Source organism: Hippopotamus amphibius, chromosome 13 (assembly GCF_030028045.1).
Source record: "Hippopotamus amphibius kiboko isolate mHipAmp2 chromosome 13, mHipAmp2.hap2, whole genome shotgun sequence".
Taxonomy (NCBI): domain Eukaryota; kingdom Metazoa; phylum Chordata; class Mammalia; order Artiodactyla; family Hippopotamidae; genus Hippopotamus; species Hippopotamus amphibius.
This window is the reverse complement of record NC_080198.1, coordinates 76,477,740-76,499,693: the sequence shown is the minus strand read 5'-3', so window position 1 is coordinate 76,499,693 and position 21,954 is coordinate 76,477,740. Positions and strand designations below refer to the sequence as shown.

Here is a 21,954-nt window from a genome sequence, read left to right as displayed (position 1 = left end):
TTTGCATTTTGGCATTAGGTGGCGATCATAAAAAGAGAAACTTGAAAGGAAGGTGAAGCACATGGTAAAGGAATGTTTGCTATTAAGGGTTCTGGTCCTGATGTCCCACTGACTTTGTCACCCTGAACAAGATGTGTGACCTCTGCCTATTTTCTCACCTGTACAATGAGGGGGTTAGATCAGATTGTCTCTAAGGTTTAATTTATCTCTGTGTCCACAGGACTCCAGGATCTCTTACTGCCTTCTCACTCTGGAACCCAAGGCCACCCTGTGAGCGGGATCTAAATCTTGCCAGTGACCTTCCCGTACAGGCCCAAGCTCCATCTCTGACTCTCTCACCGTTTAAAGTAAATAGATGGTGCTGCTTAGCTGCTATGGTCACACTATGCTTTTTTTTTTTTTTTTTTAATTTTATTTATTTATTATTTTTTGGGGGGTACACCAAGATCAACCATCTGTTTTTATTTTTATTTTTTATTTTTATTATTTTTTATTTTTTGGGGGGTACACCAGGTTCAATCATCTGTTTTTATACACATATCCCCGTATTCCCTCCCTCCCTCGACTCCCCCCCCCACCCTCCCTCAAGTCCCCGCCACCCTCCCCGTCCCACTCCTCTAAGGCATCTTCCATCCTCGAGTTGAACTCCCTTTGTTATACAACAGCTTCCCACTGGCTATCTACTTTACAGTTGGTAGTATATATATGTCTGTGCTACTCTCTCACTTCATCTCAGCTTCCCCTTCACCCCCTGCCCCCTCCCAAACCTCGAGTTCTCCAGTCCATTCTCTGCATCTGCATCCTTGTTCTTGTCACTGAGTTCATCAGTACCATTTTTAGATTCCGTATATGTGAGTTAGCATACAATATTTGTCCTTCTCTTTCTGACTTACTTCACTCTGTATGACAGACTCTAGGTCTATCCACCTCATGACATATAGCTCCATCTCATCCCTTTTTATAGCTGAGTAATATTCCACTGTATATATATGCCACATCTTCTTTATCCATTCATCTGTTGATGGGCATTTAGGGTGCTTCCATGTCCTGGCTATTGTAAATAGTGCTGCAATAAACATTATGGTACAAGTTTCTTTTGGGATTATGGTTTTCTTTGGGTATATGCCCAGTAGTGGGATTACTGGATCATATGATAGTTCTATTTGTAGTTTTTTAAGGAACCTCCAAATTGTTTTCCATAGTGGCTGTACCAACTTACATTCCCACCAACAGTGCAGGAGAGTTCCCTTTTCTCCACACCTTCTCCAACATTTGTTGTTTCCAGCTTTTGTGATGATGGCCATTCTGATCTGTGTGAGGTGATACCTCATTGTGGCCTTGACTTGCATTTCTCTGATGATTAGTGATGTTGAGCATCTTTTCATGTGTTTGTTGGCCATCTGTATGTCTTCTTTGGAGAAATGTCTATTTAGGTCTTCTGCCCATTTGTGGATTGGGTTATTTGCTTTTTTGGTATTAAGCTGCATGAGCTGCTTGTATATTTTGGAGGTTAATCCTTTGTCCGTTGTTTCATAGGCAACTATTTTCTCCCATTCTGAGGGTTGCCTCCTAGTCTTGTTTATGGTTTCTTTCGCTGTGCAAAAGCTTTTAAGTTTTATGAGGTCCCATTTGTTTATTCTTGATTTTATTTCCATGATTCTAGGAGGTGGGTCAAAAAGGATCTTGCTTTGATGTATGTCATAGAGTGTTCTGTCTATGTTTTCCTCTAGGAGTTTTATAGTGTCTGGCCTTACAGTTAGGTCTTTAATCCATTTGGAGTTTATTTTTGTGTATGGTGTTAGGAAGTGTTTACACTATGCTCTTCATGCTTGATTCCTCACCTGTGAAAGAAGGGATATTCCACACCTCCTGGCTGAAGCAGAGGCCCCTAGCTTCTGCATGAGTATAGAGGAGGGTGAGACTAGGTTCGTGTTAGTCTCCACACTTACTGCAATAATGCTCGAAGTGAAAAACTGAATTTTTAGAAATTGCCATCAATTCACTTTTTTACGTGGGATGGGGAAAGGTCTCTGTATTTTTGCCATTTGTTTTCAAGGTTAATTAATGCGCTCTCTCTCTCTCTCACTTCTGGGCCTCTTTAAAACTGCTTCTCCTCCTCTGACTAGAATACACCCTCCTGCCAAGTGTTCACATAGCTAGTTCTCTCTCATTTTCTATGTCTCAGCTGTACCAGAGAAAACATTCACTGTCCCTGCGGTGGACACTGCAGCAAGACTCTATTAACATAACATCTACTTCAACCTTTGGTGTCTTCAATGAGGTATACTTGAGTGAGACCTGAATTTCAAGCTAACACAGTGCCTACCACATGAGGAACCCGTTTTTCTAAAATGTGGTTTCAGTGAGTGTAATGCAGCTGTGGAGACTGCATTTCTGGAAGCAGCTTTCTGACTCCCCACTGCTGTGACGGCTGATTCTAGAAGGAGGTGGCCTAGTGGCTTTTGGATTCTGGCTTACATGGAAGTTTCCACAGTGAGCCACATCTGCAGTTTTGTTTTGGGACTAATCCCTGGGGTCATTCATCCACCCCTCCAATGATTTGAAACCACCTAATTAAGTTATTTTCTGCTTCAAATAGCTAAAGTAGTTTCTGTTATCTGCAATTGAGCCCTGATGGTACTCTTTAGGCAAGGTGTTGGCAGGCAACAGATTCTCGAGGCTAGGAATTTGGGATCAGAGAGTTGACTTTGTTGGGTTTGAAGGCTGAAGGGAATCAGGTTTCCATTAGAGCAGCGACTCTCACAGTTTGGTCCTAGCAGCAGTGACAGCATCTGAGAACTTGTTGAAAATGCAAATTCCTGGGTTGTAACACAGAACTACTCAATCAGAAACTCTGGAAGTGGGGCGCAGCCATCTGTGCTGTAATTAACCTTTCAGATGATTCTGATGCGTGCTGAGATGTGAGAACCGCTGCATTAGGGATTGGTTATTAGTAATCAATAGCACATAATAGTCATTTAAGTCATTATTTGTGGTTACATAGAAGGAAATACCTTCTTGTGGACCCCGTGGCCGCCATATAGCAGTGTGGTGCACAGCTGCTTGTAGCTGCTTTGGAAGGGTTAAAGAAAGAAAGTAGAGGCTCTGGGCTTTAAATTTTGGGGCCAAGTCATGATCAGAAGAGTAGAGAGATTTTATGGCCTTCCTAAAACATTCTATATGTTGAAGCACTAACGTAGCCAAAACACACACAATCTTATCCTGTAGGTGGGATGAAATCACAGACTTGCCACACCTCCTATGTGAACAGTAGAGCACTGATCAGGAGCGAGTGGGGCACCAGGAATGGAACTGAGGCATTTAAGAAGATGTGGAGAACTACACATATCCCAAACCATTCGCTCTAGAATATGTCTCCATAGTGTATATCTTCACAATGCCTACACTGTACAGTCATAGCTCTTCTTTTCTGATAATTACATAGTATTGTATAATTACGTAATACATATAGTCCTTCACTACTTCTTAAGTTCCAAGAAGACAGAGATTAATTATTCGTTGTTGTATTTGGAACAACTGACACAATTCCCACATAAAATAGGAGGTAAATGTGAATGTTTAAATGAAAAAATTTGGGCACTTCCCTGGTGGCCCAGTGGTTAAGAATCCGCCTTCCAGTGCAGGAACAGGGGTTCGATCCCTGGTCAGGGAACTAAGATCCCACATACCGTGGGGCAACTAAGCCCATGCACTGCAACTACTGAGTATGTGGACCACAACTAGAGAGTCCATGTGCTGCAACTACAGAGCCCACACGCTCTGGAGCCCGCACAAGGATCCCACACACCACAACGAAGAGCTCAATGAAGATCCCACATGCTGCAACTAAGACTGGACACAGCCAAACATGAACAAACAAACAAATAAATAAATTTTTGTGACCATCAAGCACCACATCAGTTCTTCATGATATTTAGTTTAATTTGTCAAAGAGCTATAACATAAACATTAGTAGTGAACCATGCTGTGTCAGACACAACAGATAAGTTGTAGACTATTATTAATGCCTTCTCTTATAGTTCAATTATTCACTTTATTTACTTTTGAGAATTTCTTTATAGCTGAATTCCTTCTTTCATCTGTACAATGAGTACTTCACTACTGTAATGTTAAAAACTCAGCCTCAGCTTTTTTTAAGTGTCATTAAAATTTGATTCATTCACTTACAAGAACACCGGAAACTCAGGGTGGGAAAGCAATGACCAAAAGTTTTGCACTTTTTAGCAGCTCTGGGTAGGAAGTTACTTAAAATGGTCAACTCTAGATAACTCCCCTCAAGGAGAGAACTGGTTATACTTCACAAACAAAAGGTTTACATTTATTTTAGAACACATGGAGCTTTTTTCTTCCTGTTTCCCACCTACCTGTTGTTCTTTTTTGGCTTATTAGAAAACGAGTGCATTCTTTTGTATGGTTGTTAGCATAACTGACACCATCTTGGGCCCATACAGTTCCTCCTGTCCTTCCACTGACCCTCCCCAGGACTGTACTGTGAGGTAGATCATTTCTCTGTCATCAAGGGCTTTGCAGTTTATAGATATTGTTTAACAATCGTTAGGTCCAGGTGGCCGCTATGCTCTGTTAGCTGTAAACAATGGCAAAGACCTTCGCGGACGAATTCCCAGCGCCCCTGAGACTAGTTACCCCATTCATAAATCTTGACTTAAGCATGCAATCTCTGTTTCTAGGCACATACCTCCACGCCCTAGATTAACTATAAAATTGTCCCAGTAGCCCCTCGGTGGTGTGGAGGGCAGCTGTGAATGCCTCCAGACTGTTGTCCATCCGCTCCTACCCTGTGAGTTACCCTACAATGAATGGATCCATTGGTCATATGGAGCTGCCTACCTCATTTTTCAGTCTCAAGGTACCTTCTCTGTTCAGCGGGCACTTTTCGTTCCCTCCACCCTCCAACCACTTACTTGGGTGCGCGTAATTAGAACAGCTTGGGCAAACAGACTTAGAACACGACGGGGAAGACGAAGGCCTACATGTTACTCCTACTGCATTAGGAGAACTGATTTTCCTCCCTCTGTCACCACTACTAATAATAACTGATACATGATGAGGGGGCATATGTACCAGGAACTCTGGTCACTACAACTCTCTGAATTAAGTTCTTTTATTATCCTCTTTTTACAGATGAAGAAACTGAGGCACAGAGAAGTCACAGATTTGCCCGGGATCACGGAGCTGCAATCTGAATCCAGACATCTCTCTCTAGATTCACGTTCTTAACCATCACGCTATATTCATGAAAATGCAAGCTCTATGACCAGATAGCAGGCTGTTTTATTCATTTCATCAACCATTAAATTATTTCTAGCTTCACAATCATTTTAAGAAAAAAGAAAGCATAATCTTGGTGAACGCACTGAAGGATCATGAACCATTATTTCATGCTAGACGACAGGCTTTCTAAAAGTCTGAATTTTCCAGAATCATTCATTCAGTCATTCAACAAAACATGTAAACCAGTTTCGTGTTAAGCAATCACTAAATAGTAGCTATTATTATTATGATTCAAAAACCAACAGTCTGATGGAGAAGACAGACACACACAAAATTGAAATACACAGGTTTTTAAGTGCAGCACAAGCGTGCTCAGAAGTCTGCACAAATGACCCCTAACACACAATGATAGAGAACATAAGTACACACTTAACTACCGTTTTTAATTATATGTAATAGTTAATTTTATCTCTCAACTTGACTGGGCACAGGGTGCACTGAACATTATTTCTGGGTGTGTCTGTGAGGGTGTTCCTGGATAAGGTGCGCATAGGTGAGCACGGACTCAATAAAGTAGACTGTACCCCTCAACATGTGTGGGCACCATCCAGTGCATTGAGGCCTGCATAGAATAAAAGGTGGAAAAAAGGAGGAATTTGCCCTTTTTGGCTTCCTCCAAGCCAGCTGGAGTGGGGATATCTCATATCTTCTTAGGCTCTCGGGCAGGGATTTCAACCATCAGCTCCCCTGTTCTCAGGCCTTTAGAGTCAACTGAATTACACCCCTGGCTTTCCTGGGTCTCCAGCCTGCAGACAGTAGACTGCGGACCTCTCAGCCCCCATAATCAGGTGAGCCAATTCCTCAGAATCTCTCTCTCTTATTTATGCATATACAGGGGTGAGTCAAAAATTATCCACACTCTGGTTATATTAAAATTTTGTGGCCGCACTGTCTTAACAGGGCTTTCCATTCAAGGCTGTTGTCTCCCCAGTCACTGCTGTGCGGGTGTGAACGTGTTACATCAGTTCATTTGTAACTGCAGTGCGAGTAAAAATGGATGCCCCACTTGTGATCTGCATGAAAGAAGAGAAGTGTGCAGTGATTCTTTTTTTGTGGTCAGAGGGTGTGCAGTCCACACACTGCTGCCCACACTGTCGAAACTCTGCAAAAACTTCGTTTTGAGGTGTTAAAGCATCCTCCCTACAGTCCTGATCTTGCTTCATTGGACTTTCACCTGCTTGGTCCCATGAAAGCAGCCCTACGAGGACAAAGATTTACTTCTGATGAAGAAGTGAAGACAGTGATGCATTTGTGGCTCTCAGCTCAGCCTAAAACATTTTTTTAAGCTCTTTATTGGAGTATAATTACTTTACACTGTTGTGCCAGTTTCTGCTGTACAACAAAGTGAATCAGCTTAAAACATTTTTTAATGGGAGAATATGAAAGCTTGTTGACAGATGAACAAAGTGTACTGAAAAGCAAGGATATTATGTCGAAAAATGATATGTTGGTCTTTTCTAAAAGTTAATTAAAATAAAGTCTACAGCCAGAGTGCAGATAATTTTTGACTCACCCTCGTATAAAATCTCCTTCTGGTTCTTTTTCTCTGGAGAACCCTGACTAATAAAGTCACCTATTTTTCTAAAGTCAAAGAGAATCATTCCTGAGCTTTATCAGTACCTTACTTAAGACAAACGATAGCCCTTTTTTTATTCAACTATTTATTATTATGAAATAAGTCCATTTATACAACAAAAGGGACACACTGGGGTCCCTTTTACACAAGTGTGGAAATGAAACTTTATAGGAAATAATACATTTATAAAATGTATAGCCTCCCTGAGGCCCATAAAGCACATGCTCGTGGAAAATAATACACTTGGGTAAGGTAAATATAAGGGTCATTTAAAAATTATTGAGTTTCATATTTTTGGTTGATGTCTCATGAAAAAGGTTTATATTTAGCCTGTGGCAAAGTCTCTGGTAACCTCAGAAGAAAATCAAGACATGGCTACACAATTTGCTCAATAGTATAATCTTTATACAAAAAAGGTCACACTGCAATCAAAAACATTCTGCCTGCCTTAGGTCTGAAGTATCAAATCTCAAGAGCTAAAATAAAAATTACAGAAACAACTCCAAATACTCAACTGTTAAGAAAAGGCTCCTTATTCAGAAAGTTATTAAAATAAAGCTAAAATGAAGAGAAACCACTGAAATTGATCCTCCATAAAATGTCAAATTCTTCCAATTAGCTTCAGTGTTTTATGAAGGCACTTTATTACATTACACCTTGATGTTTATTCAATATAAATGTTAAGAGGAAAAGAGATTTTCCTCAATGATCCATTCTTTAAGGAAATTATTGTCAGGAATAAAATTAATGTAAGATATTTGATGAGTCTTTTGGTAGCTACAAGGAGAGATGATCAGTCAGGTAGTTTAAGTAAGTTCTCCTTATCAGTCCCCATCACTAGCCCGCCCCTTGGGGCACTCTTTTATGCAGAGCAGTCCTGGGCCCAGGTCTTTGAATAAAGCCATGTCGACAGCCATCATATTACACTTTACAGAAGGCTAATGTCTCTTCCCCATGTTGAACATGCACAGAAAATGTGTTTTTAAAGAAAAAAGCCCACACAATTAGTTTATAAATCTGTTATTAGACTATATCTTTCTCTAAGAAGGAAGTGGATCCAAATACAAAAGAGAAAGAAACCTACTAATACAAAGAGAGGTGAATATTCCAACTCAGCCAGTGGAACCAAATCTCAAAGAGGATAAAGAAGTGAATAAGGCATAGCAGGACTACATTACTATATTTTCTTCAATAACTATATCAATATATTGTATTATTTTTCCTTCTTTCTAACACTATATAAATGGATTCCTTTAAACCTCAATAGGGAAGAAGCACAAACTATAAAAAAAAAAACTGAACAATAAGCATAAGGTTTTTCAAAACCATATAAAGAAGGCACATAATAATGTCAAGATTCCGATAAAATACATATATGCTTATAAGTAAAACTTCAGAGAAAATGTGTGACTACGACTGGGACTAATACACACAGATTTGGTTAACAGCTAATTAGTATATAAGAGGCTCAAGAACAGTGCCACTATAGTCTGGAGCTAAGACTACCACTGGAAGTAATCCACTAGTAAAATCAAAGCAAAACCGGTAACGATTAGCTTGTCAAATGAAAGTAGGAAGAATCAAACAGAATCTATTCAGTCTTGCAACATGGAAAAGATATAGCCCAATTCATGTTATAGACATCTATAAAAATGAATGCATCAACAGACAATGTACAGGAAGTCCAAAGGATCCAGACTGTTCCAGAGTATTTCTAGCACTTTTTAAGGAAGAAGGTGCCTTACTGGATGCCTTGTTACTATGGTTCAGTGACACTAGTTATCAAGATCACAGGGTTAACTCTTCTTTAATATTATCTACTCAAATTTTTCCATTTATAATTTGACTGTCTATAGAGATTTTCCCCCAAAGTGAAGGAATGTGATGATCATCTTGACATAAGGAAGTGGCTCTCTACTCTAACACTGCCTTAGGCATTAGGGATTTGGGTCAGGTATCTGGTCCTGCCCCTTACTGCTGTTACCCGCAGCAGTCACACATGTGCCTGATTAAGAAGGTTCATGTGACATTTCTGGCTCTGAAAGGTTAAGGTCAAGATGAGATATAAATTCCGTCCTAGGAAATCCCACCTAAGTGGCCAGCTTCTCCCTCTCTATTTTGATACAGAAGAACTTTCAGGATCACAACAGGATCTCAGTTTGCTTTTAGAGACACTACCTGTGATTGAAAGAATTGCTATAAAGCAGAAGCTATAGGGCCTGGAACTGAATCAGCACTGACTCCATGACAAAACTGAGAAGCTTATTTTAAAATACTAAACTCTAATACATATTTACTTACTGTTCTTCTAGCAAGAGAAGGCAGAAAAGGCAATCAATCTGTCAAATATTCAGTTATTGTAATAAATATACATTTATTTCATTCTGATACCTTAACTAATACCTTTCTAATAACCATAACCAGGTCAGCTGGAGTCCTTTAATTCTTATCTTAATAACCTCTAAGGATCATTAAAAGGTATATGGCAAAATGCTTGTTTAAGGCCCTATTTCTGCTATACCCAATTTTAAGCCAAGAGAAAATAAGATTAAAAATGGGATAAAAACTCAAGTAAAGAAAGGGGAAAAAAGGATTCTGAATTTCCTGTCAACTTTGTTATTACACTTTTGTTATAACTAGAAAACTTTTCTGAACATAGGCATAAATATTTAATATACTTAAGCACATTATTTAATTCTCTTAAGAACTAAGAGAATTTCTAAAAATAAAAATTAAGAAGCGTTTGACAGCTTTTCAATTTATTTTAGGCTTTAAATTGAGATAAACCATCAAACACATGACTAAGACAGCAATTTTGGTAATTGCTGGGTGAAGCAGACACCTGTGTAGTTGGGGCTGCAAAGGAATTTTTATTAGGGTATAGAAAACAGAATTGAAATCAGTTGCTGAATTCCAACCAATTCAAATGAATTATTTGACCTACAAGCGACGTTATCCTAAATTTCTCCATGCAGCTGCCAGAAATCTACTTCCCAAATGGAACAACAGATGGCCTTGAACAATACGGCAATATAGCAATTCTCCGTTTTTCCGAAGTGTTTTTCTCTTGCTAAAATTATAAACATAATTGAGAAAATAATTTTCAGATTTTTCTGAAAGGCTCTCCTATTTTCAAAGTAAGAAGCAAAGTTTAATATCCTAATGGATTTTTTTAAGCATTATCTTTAGAAAAGACTCTATTTGCTAGTTTTTATTTATCTGAAATAACACATGGCAGAGAGTACCCTTGCCCTCATTTCAGAGCTAACAATAATCCCACAAGAGCCTGCAGGCACTTCAAAATGTATCCCTCCATGTGATCATTTCCAGCTCTCAGTATGCCGTTAGTTCAAAACTCTATCACTCTAGGAGGATTAGACAAATAGGCAATTAAGCCTGATGCGAGAGATACTTAAATCTCTAAACCTTTGTAAATAATTGAGAAACTGCTCATTCCTTCAAACATCATCATGAACAAAAGAAATACAGCCAATTCAAATGAGGCTAACCCCTAGAGAAGCTTAACCTTTCAGATGAAATCATCTCAAGTTCCTTCAACTGCTCCTGGCAGATGACTCGGCATCCTACTCGATGATTTAATCAAGAGCATCTACAAGTCCTGATTCTCCTGCCTTCTTTCCTAGCTCATTTTCTCCAGTGCTGTGCAGTGACGTGTGGGCTTTGGGTCTGGACTGCCTGGATTTAGTCCTGGCACCATCACTCACGATCTGGGAGGTCATGAGTAGGAAAATCTAAACTCTCTCAACCTCAAATTCTATTTTCAAAATGCTAATACTGACCTTATAGGGTGGCTGTGGATTTAATACACAACACACACAAAGAACTTCAAACATGCCAGGTATACGGTAAGTGCTCAATAAGTGCAGCTGTTATTATTACTATTATTATTATCTCTTTTCTCTCATCTTGGCCAAAGCAATGTCTCTTTAATATCTAGACCACGTCAAGGTCCAGATCTCTTTCACTGTCTTGCACTGTTAGTCTCACACTCACCCTGGCCCTTCCCCCTTTGCCCAAGAACATGTTGGCTCTCCTGCCTGTGAGCAAACCCTGCTCACAAACGCAAAACAAAACAAAAAAGTCTCACGAAGTAGCCAACACCCTTCTTAGCTATTTCACTGTCTCTTTCACACAAAACATATTTTTAAAAATAGTCTATACTGGGACTTCTCTGGTGGCGCAGTGGTTAAGAATCCACCTGCCAAGGCAGAGGACACGGGTTCAAGCTCTGGTCCAGGAAGAACCCACATGCCATGGAACAACGAAGCCCGTGCACCGCAGTTACTGTGCCTGTGCCCTAGAGCCCTCGAGCCACAACTGCTGAAGCCCATGCGCCTAGAAGCTGGTGCTTCACAACAAGAGAAGCCACAACCAGCAATGAGAAACCCGCGCACCACGAGGAGTAGCCCCCGCTCTCCACAAGTAGAGAAAGCCCGTGCGCAGCAATGAAGACCCAATACATCCAATAAGTAAACAAATTTAAAATAAATTTAAAATAAATAAATAAATCAGTAGTCTATATTCATTTCCTCCATTTTCTCACCAGTTACTCACCACCTTTTGCAGTTTCACTCCTGAAGCTGCCTTCTCAACAATCACCTAATCACTGAATCCAGCACCTTCTCTCAGTTGTATTTCTCAACCTTCCTATAACAAATGATGGGATCTCCTTCCTTGTAAAAACTGTTCCACTTGCCTTCTGTGCCACTGCCCCAGCTAAATCTCGTCCCTGTTTAAGTACCCCTTCTCTGCCTTAGCTGGCTCCTTTTCCTACACCTTCTATCTAAACCTACACCCACAAGAGTTCCGCCGCAGCCCTGCACATCTTTCCGCACTCTCCCCCAACTGCTCCATTCCCGTTATTTCACTACCATGGGACTCCCCCTAATCTCACGATATAACCGCCAAATTACTGCCTCTAGTTCTGCCCACCAGCCCCTCCCCACTCTAGACCTGCCCTTCCTGGTTGCTGAAGATGTTTATTTGGCTGTCCCACCAGCACCTCAAATGTACCATGTTCTAAAGCAAACCTATCTATTTTCCTCCTTAATATTTTCACTTTTGTTAATGAATGGGACATTCTTTGAATTACCAAGGTCAGAACATTTGAATCATCTTTAACCTTCTCTCTCCCTAACAGCCCATCACAGACAGGGCAGAGGTCATGTCTGTCTAGAGACAGACAGGGTGAGTCTGTATCCTGATTCTCCACTTCCTGCCAGTGTGACCATGAGTAAGTCTTTTGGCGTCTCCAGCTTCAGGGTAGCCTTTGTAGCATAGCTGTGCAGTTTACATGAGAAAATGTATGTAAGGGCACAGAGGGTGAGCATTTGGCAAGCCATGATGATGGCGACAAAGGGAAAGAATCTCAGTGATCCCAACAACCCTTCTCATTCCTTACGCGGCTCTCATCACATCTCATAGAGACTTTATGTGTGTTGTCTCAAGTAAATTTAAACTCAGAGGGCCGGTCTTGGTTGTCAATATGCAAGTGCCTCGAATTTTCATTAATCTCAACCAAGATCTAGAACACATGACGTTCCACTGACATATCAATGTGCTTTTCTCTCAGAGGATCCCAAATAAGAATGTGGTGAGAATTCAGGAACTGACCTCATTTGAACCCAATTTCAAATAACATTCCGTAACCCATATGGTCAGAAATTAAAATCGCTCTCAGTTCTTGATAACACAGAGTATGTTATCAGTAACAACCTATAAATTCTTTGTTGTTATTACCCTAACCAAACAACCACCTTGCAGTCACCTGTCCACACTTCCCCAGGAACTGAAAACTAAATTTCATGTTGGCTTAAGAAAGATGTAAAGATTATGACAATTACTGGAAAAATATCAGAATCATATTATGTATTACACAATCAATATGATGTTATCTTTTGCTCTGTGATATCAGTGAGTTTCTAGCCCTGCAAGAAAGTAGATTTGATTAGATATTTTTATAAATGTCCACATAAATATTTACCACATTTAATTAAATGTCTAGGGGACCATCAGCAGTAGAAGCAGTTGTCCTGAGAGACGCATATTTATGTATTAATTAGATGCCTCTAGTTAGTCATTTCTACAAAGAAACAGGAGGAGGATTACCGCTAAGGATTGGAGCTCTCTTGTTTCTTCCTCTGCAGCTGAAGCATGATATGACAGAACCTACAGGGTGAGAAAAGAAGGCATGAAGGTTACATAGGAGAGGACTGCCAAACGTAGACCACACTTTCAAGCCTGGGATTCTGCTAAAACTTCCTGCAGAGATAACTAGACTCCTTAGAACATCATATCTTGTTTGCTGCTTTTTTTCAACAGAGAGAAAAATCCCAGACTTTGATTCAAATGCCTATTACGGAAACAGAAAGTTATACTCCCTATGCTCAAAGAAAACTGTTACTTTTCCTCTGACATTGTTGATATAACAAACACATCATTTATAAGCCACACTATTAGCTCAAACTTGGCAGAAAATTTTGTTGCTTTCTTAAAAACAAAATACTGACTTTAGTTATTTTTACTTGTGTACAGAATCAAGATAGAAGACCTTTGCATAAACTGACATTTTAACATTGATATTTGGAAAGAAAGGAGTCTAGAAGTGGCTCTTGGATGAGGGCTGTAACCACTGTAGAACTCATGAGGAAAAACTGCACATCAGAGATATAATGTCACACAGATTCAAGGATCCTTTTACACTCACAGGATTCAAGAACTGAGAAGAGTAGGGCTGGCCTATAAACCTACCCATTAACAGCTGAGGACACCTAGGCTCAGGGATTCTCGTGACTTGGCTGGGAGCTCACACCCCGTGAGACGATAAGAGGGCCTAGAACCCAGCTTTCAACTCCCAATCTAATACACTTTCCGTCACCCTAGTGGAGTTAAGTTATAAGAAGATAGTAAGGCAAATTTACTATCTTCTTATAACTTAACATGAGAATCATTCATTCCCATTTTAAAAAGTGATAACTTCTAAATGATGGAATAATATTTTAGACATTCTTTTAAACGAAGGTAGTGATTGCATTTTAAATTGTCTATCATATTTAAAAGATATATTTTTAAAAGTTCATTTTTGGCAGTCAACACTGATTTACTAAAATTCCTCAAAGTTTTAGAATCAGTGATAAAAAGGTATCCCATTTTTCAGACTTTAAATGGCAAGCCAAGTAATTCAGCAGCCCAAACTAGTTTTCCTTGAACTAGTTTTTACAATCTTAAGCAATTCAAAATCTAAAGCCAAATGGTATATACATCTGCTATCTTGTGATTCAGAATGTTATAATACTGTGATACACCCGATTTGTCTTAGTGTTTGAACCATGCATCACTAGGAAACCTCAGGAACCTCAGAGCTGCTGTCTCCTGCTCCTGTGGAATTGACAGGTCATGGCTAACCTGCTGCTGACACCACAGAGGTGGTTTGTTGAGAAGGGCTAAGACTGTGACAGTGAATTAGTCTAATATAAATCAGTTCAGTGCAACATGGAAAATGAATAAAGGAATAATATGACATTCTAAGTTAAAAAAATTAACTTCATCACACATTGGAGATAAAAATGGCACCTTATTCATAGGGTTGTACAGATTAATTTTAACACAAGTGGGAACACAGAGTAAGCATTTGATAAAGGTTAGCTATTGTTGTTGTTTTACTATCATTATAATGATGTCTTCCAGGTCAAAATGATTCCATCATAAGAAAACATGAGGGGTTTATGTCCCTAGCTTTTATCCAGTGCCTCAGAAGAAAAAAATTTTCAAGGTTAAACCTGTGGTCGTAGATCTGCCTTCCTATAATAAATTGAAATTGAAAAATGTCTCTACTAAGTGAAAGCCTAATTACTCATATATTTAACTGAAGTAAAACTATAGTGTAAAAATAGAAATAAATCTCAATCGGGAAAATATTCAGAGATTTTGATCAAAATGATACGATATCTGGGATTTGCTTCAAGATAATCAATGCATTAATAGGGAAGAAGAGTGCAGAGAAGTGAGCAAGGCTATGGATGGAGTGATAGTAGCCACAGGTCAGTAATTACTGAAGACAGCTAATGAACACATGGGGCTCATTAAGCTATTCTCTCTATTTTAGTGTCAGGTTTGAAATTTTCCAAATAGCAAGTTTTTTTGAAAGGAGATAATTTCTAATTGATAGCTGGCTTAGATTCAGTTCTTCAGTGCAAAGCCATGGAGACAGTAAAAAAAAAATTATATTAAAAATTATATATACACAGGTACACATATGTATATGTGTGCATATATGTAATCTGAAATAGACACGTGTATATACGTGTATATATACATACACGTGTGTATATACACACACGTGTGTGTGTATTTGAAACACATTTCTACTGGTTTCTAATCCAAGGTCTCATATAATACTACAGCAAAACTATTAGTGTTATATATTCACATTAGAAAGTAAAGCGTACCATCTTGGTTACTGGTATATCTTGCACTTATATATCTTTCTAGCTCTTTAGGTTAGGTATCTATTTATTAGGGATTGGAAGAAAAGTTAATGATCCACATCAAAACCATTGATTTCCACTGATCTCTACTAGCTAAGGGTAGGCAAACATTAAAGTATTTCACGGCAGTGTATGAAGAACTAAGTAATGCCCTTTATGAAGTCTATCTCCCTAAACTGGTCTATGATGTAAGAAATTTCCGCATTACACGAAGTGAACGTTTTCAGGCAGTTAGTGAAATGCATCTGGAAAGGGCTGGCCCACTTGGGTAGGCTTGTCCTGCTTGGGACGGAGTCTGCCTGAGCCCAGTCCCCCAGGCCGGGGGTTCACATTCAGAATCGCCTGGAGGAGCTCTGTAAATAGGTAGATTCTCAGCCTCTACCCAAGACTTACTGAATCAGAATTTTCAGAAGATCCACAAATCTGGCATTTGAAAGAGCTTCCCTTTTCCTCATTTCTGATCGTGAATACTTAGGATTTCTGGTTTTGATTTTTTAAAATGTGTGCATGCAATCGCTCACAAGGAGAGGTGGGGAGGCTCCGGCGATGGGGAAGGGACAGATGGGGCACAGCAGACATCTGTGTGAATGGATTATTGAGGTCAAGGACTGCTTTTGGCCGAAAAAGCAGAGGACCAAAGACCAACAGCTTGAGCTTTGGTTCGGTCATATGACCCTTGACAAAGTTTCTAAAATATTCTGGGTTTCAGTTTCCTTAGCTGTTTAGACGAGGAGAGAAGGACCTGCTCATGTAAAGCACACGGTTCTCATAAGGATACGGTGCTGTAACAGACAGACCCCAAGAGCTGCTTCAGGGAGAGAGAGGAGCTGAGAAGTCCTGTGAGCGTCAGCCCACCTCTAGCGTGACCATCTGCTTGGCCATGGCTCGCTCCACCGCCTCGTACATCTGTGTATTCTGGATCCCCAGGCCACAGAAGATGACAAACGCTTCCAGAAACTGTTCATCATTCCGGTTGAAGGGCTTAACTTTGCCAGTGGTCTCCTCCATCTTATTAACAAGCTGGCAAACCCCTGTCACGATCCAAGAAATGGAGCAAATGTTACTATTCATGATCACAGTTCTCACTGACTTCAACACCCCTCCCTCCACCACCACCAAGGACTGTCTTATACTTTTCTCTTAGGAATGCTTGGCATCTCCAAAGAAGCAAACGGATCCTCACAAGTATAAGCTAGAGAAGTCAACTGAATTAATTTACATGAGAGCTTGTTTCACATAGTCCTAAATGTACGTTGTCTGTGTTCAAAAAATCCTAGAGTACTATTTTCTTTCAGACTCTGTCGCGAATTTCAGATCAGTTGCGTCCCCAAAGACAGTCTGTCCTTTGGAGACTAATTGGATTTTTGTACATGTGCCAAGGGAACAATTCTGATGCACACCAGAATTTTGGGTCACACAGACTGCCTTTCCTTACTGAGAAGCCAGAAGTTAAAAAACACAATTATATACAAAATAGAATGCAGGAAACGGGCAATTCACACAGACAGTCTCGCATTTCAAATATGCACCTCTGCATCCAGGAGAATCATATTTCCAATCATTTTTGATACTACAAATAAATGCACATAGAGATGACTATTTACTTAGAAATAAAAGCAGAACTAATCTTTGGAGACAATCATAACCTAACCTCCCAAGTGCTGGCTTTTCTTAGAAGTCAAACATGTGGTTTATATGAATGGAAGATCACATCAAATCTTTACTGAACTAGTTGTTCTATGGGCCTCTGAGCCTAGTGGTCTCTGTGAGGAGTTTGATGACCTCTTACCTCTGGGGAACACACTGGTGATAAAGTCCTTATCTCTTCTGTCTCTACATATGTAATATAGACTTCCATCATGTGCATGTAGTGCTCAATGCTTTAATACACACATGAACTCTAGTCTGCACAATTTACACTATGAGGAAGGTATGCCCACGCCCATTTTCCAGATGAAGAAACTGAGTCTCAGCAAGGTTAAGTCACGTGCTCCAGGCCACTTAGCTAGTACACTTATGTCTAAAATTGAAACCCCAGCTCAGCCTAGCCCCAAGGCCAGTTTATTACCACACCGCTGCTCTGTGCCTTTTTACCCCCATCAGATCACTGCCAGCAGTCCCCCGACTGCGTCTCGCTCACCCACACCTTTGCCTATGCTTTTCCACTGGCCTGTACTGCTCCCCACTGCTCTCTTTCCTGTTATCCAGTAGATCCCTACATCCCCTTCACAGTGAGCTCCCAGAGGCTTCCCACTTCCTGGGTGAGGCAGACACTTCTCCTTTCTATCTCCTTAACTTTATCGCTTGGAGTATCATGGGGGATTTTATTTCTGTCTCTCTTTCTAGATGTACATATCTTGGGCTTAGAGATTCTATGTTTTCAGTTCCACTTCCTCAGCCAGCAATGCCTGGCATACAGCAGGACTCAAAAAATGTTTACTGAGTTAATGAAAGGATGTAGGACTGTGGCTCTGACCCAAACTACTTTCCCATGAAGGCTGTAGTCTGTTATCTCTTATTTTTCCTGGAGCACAAAAGGATTTCATAGAGTCCGTGATGATGCATGCTTGCACATGAAATCCCTTTATTACCACTGCTGTACGCATTATTTTCAATGCTAGAAATTACCTGTATTCTCATTTTGCTCTGTTTTGTTTGTGGGAGTTTTTCTATTTTAGACAGTAAAGGCATCCGTATCTATCTGTATTAGTACTGCAGAGGTTACTTCTCTAATACTTATTCCATTATCAAGAATAATTTTAAACAGAACGTAATGAATTTGGACATTACAAGTAAAAACCATGAGTAAATGGCAATCGGCATTCATTACCTTAAAAGACCATGTCCCACGTATGGTAAAAAAACAAGGGTTATGTCCTCCAACCTTTTGTGAATCCCCAAATTATAAATATGGAACTGCTTATATAGGCTTCTGGCTATCTCCCAAATCACATTTTCTTGAGAGACACGCATTCTGTGCCCTTATCCTCATATCACAATGTAACTGCCTTTCAATTTTTACTCGAGTTTTCTCCTCCTTGATGGCCATTGTTCATAAACAAGATTGTTCTTTTTATCATTTAATAAGATTGATTGCATGTATGGGAAGGAAAAGACAACCCGGAGGGGCTGCGACGTGGCCATCAGGGAGTCTGCTGGGCTTGGGACCGAGGGGAGGAACTCCTTCCTGGACAGCAGTTCAAATCTGTGCCTCAGTCAACAGTCACTGAATGAATACATTAAGTGGTATTAACTAATACCTCAGGAACTGAAAGGTACTAAAATGGCATGTGACGTGTACAAACTAACAACCACAGCTCAGGGCAGACCAGCTCAAGTGTGTCTGTGTCACAATCTACCTCTATAGATATAGACCTGCAGACACAGAGTTACACTCAGGGCAAGAAAAGGGGTAAAGACAAATTATCCCTTTAGGAACAGAATTTAATTCTTCTTTGAAAGCAGTCACATTTGTACAACATTCATGATAATCCTGTTGATCTCTTTACACCCTTCATAAAATTCAATTCTATCAAACAAAAATACCCAAGTTGGAAAAAAAAAAAAAAGCTATGAAGAAGAAAAAGGTTTATAACAAACAAATAGGGTTCATTGTGAAAATGTAAAGCTTGTGCCCGTTTACAAATAGTTGTCACAACTTATTAAAGATCTGGAAGAGTGGATAAAGAGAACAATGATGAAATTTAAAACTGGTTATTTGAAATGCCACATCTACTAAGTAGGCCATATAAAATCAGAATCACATATATAAAAACAAAGTACTTACTGCAGAACCAAAAATAAAACAAAATCACGCAGCAAAAACCAATCACTATGTACAACCATAAAATAAAATATTCAAAAACATATTAGGAGAAAACCAAGAAGTTGTACAGTTAGATAGTAAACTATCAGTGTTAATATTATTAGAGTTCACAAAGTACTTGTACAGACATTATTTCACATGGTCATCACAGCAGCTCTGAGACCTAGTTGGCACTGAAAGCATCTCTGGAAATTTTGTTGAAGGAACTAGACAGTTTCTAAACACACACTTATGTTTCCTTTTCTATAATTCCAGGGATCAGATGTTGCTACCAACCACAGTTTTCCCTCTGGCTTCTTGGCAGAGCGGGGGGTCAACTCATATCCTGCTTGTGGTCTCCTGTACTCTCTCCCACACAACATGGGCTCCAAAATCAGCATCCTGTCTTGTTAGTACGTAAGACTTACCCTTATACCCTTGTCACCTACCTTGCAAATAATTTTTTTGTACTTGTTACTTGTCAATTATCTTAATTTAGGGACTTTTTGCTGTAGAAAAGATTTAATTTCTCAAGTAACTAAAATAGTCATCTTTGAAGTTTTCAACTATAGTGTCTTGCTTTTAAAAAGAAGCTTCCCCATTTTAAAATTACATATAAACCTATATTTTCCTCCAGTATTTTTACAGATTCATTCTATCACATTTAATCCTCTAATTCTACTTAATTTTTTCCCTCAATTGCTACTGGATTCTTACAAAACTTAAATAGTTATCCATTCTTTAATAATTTGAACTGTCACCTTAAATAATAAATTCATACTTATTTCAAGTATGTACTTTTTTCACATTTAAATTTTATGAAATCAGTATGCATCCTTATCAATTGCTTGCCATGGTGTAATTGAAATCATTTTTTTCTTTCTTAAAGGTACATAAAATGGTGTCTTTCAACCAATGGCATCTTAGAAACAATGAAAAATACTATATCATACACAATAACACAACTGTTATAACAGACTTGGGTCCGCATTTAGATTTTCTATTGTGTTCCATCAATCTTGCCATCTCTTCTAGCACACATATAATACTTTTAATTATGTTACTTATACAGCATTATTTTAATTTCTGATAAGTCAATTCTCTATCCATCAACTCTAATTATTTGATTATTTTTATGCTATTCTTCCAGATGAATTTTATATATGTTGGTCCAAGAACTACCCTCCACCATGAAAAAAAAAAATCTTATGAGGACATGTGTTAAAATTGATGTAAATCTAATCTGCAAAAAGTTAACATCTTAAATAATAGATTCTTATCATCAGGAAATGTTATGTCAGTTCACTTACTAAAGATTTTCAAGTTATCTAGTAAATTTTTAAAGTTTTCCTCATATAGATGTTCCTATTTCTGACCAAGTTTATTCCTTGTTACTATTGTAAATGGGATTTTTTTCCGTTATTATTTTCTAAGAAATTTGTCTTGGCATGTAAGAAAGTTATTTTCTTTTAATATTCGGATAGTCAGGAACTTCTGCAACTCTCTTTTTAGATAGGTACTTCCAGCTGATTCTCTTAGGTTTTTTTCATTTAATAATCATATCATCTTGTAAGTTATTTTGCCTTTTCCATGCCTCACCTTATTTCACCCTTTCCTGTCCTCTGATTGCTCTGGTAAGAATCTGCTTTGGGCAATTTTTTTGTTTGTTTTGTTTTTTAATGACTTTAAAAATATAACTTTCTCAACTACTTACACGAAAAATTTTAAACTCTCCTTGAGCTAGTATTGGTTATTACCAATTTTTATAGAATTTCTCCATTTCATCAAAACGTATTACTGTTTTGGTACACTGTATTATCTAACATCTTTTAAATTTTCTTCTGTATCTGTAATTACATTTCCTTCCTCATTCCTATTTGTGTTTCTCTTATTTCCCTCATTATCTGTGTTGGAGGTTTGTTTATTATTATTGTGTTTGCCCATTCTCGGTTTTACTATCCCCTCTCATTTCGTAAATTTATCTTTTCAATGTCTTTCTTCTGCTTGCTTTCTTTGGGGGCAGCACAGAGGGTGAGAAAGAGAAAGGTGCTGCCTTTCTAATTTCTTCAGTTGAACACTTAGATCAAATAGCTTCATTATATCCTTATTAGTAATAAAATATTTAAAGCTATATACTTCCTCTGAGTATAGCTTTGACCTTGTACCTTGAGTTGTTATGTTAAATTGATACAACCACTACTTTTCTAAAATGCTATACTTTCATTTTGACTTTTGATTTCTTCTTTGTCATTTGGGAGAATGTTTTTCAGTTTCTAAGTGAGCTTTTTCTTTCCAATTTATCCTTTTATTATGCATTTCTAGGTTTAATGCACTGTGATCCGTGACAGCGGTTGTCAATTCTACTTATCAGAAACGACTAAGTTTGTGTTGTATGTGTGTATATCACTAATATTTGTAAATTTCTGATTGATATTTGATAGGAAGTTGTATTTTTGAATTATGAAATATAAAAATATTTATATGCCAATTAAATCCATTTCATTTTTTTATATTAATCAATTCTAATGTTTCCTTATTTCTTCCTGTACTTTAACATTCTATGAAAAGTGTACTAAAGACTCTCACTATAATTATCATTTTGTCCATTTCTCCTTGTATGTTTAATAGCTTTGGCTTTTGTATGTCAGTGGTGTTATTTAGTTTATGGAAGCATTTATGACAGTTACACTTTCCTCTGTGAATTTAACTTAATCAGTGCAAAGTGATTCTGTATGTTACATGTTTCTACCTTA

The 21,954-nt window shown here is 38.6% G+C and overlaps 1 protein-coding gene across 3 annotated transcripts in view; it reads right to left on the bottom strand.

Moving 5' to 3' along the window:
* LOC130834747 (cGMP-specific 3',5'-cyclic phosphodiesterase) overlaps positions 1-21,954 on the bottom strand; it is a 112,471-nt gene that overhangs the window by 39,699 nt on the left and 50,818 nt on the right. For all 3 annotated transcript variants that reach the window (XR_009048750.1, XM_057705470.1, XM_057705469.1), the window contains exons 9-10: positions 16,252-16,427; positions 13,019-13,078 (exon numbers count right to left, since the gene is read on the bottom strand). Coding sequence is in view for 2 of the 3 variants with exons in the window: in XM_057705470.1 (XP_057561453.1) it covers positions 13,019-13,078; positions 16,252-16,427 (236 nt within the window). In the remaining variant the exon portion in view is untranslated. The remainder of the gene's footprint in view (positions 1-13,018; positions 13,079-16,251; positions 16,428-21,954) is intronic.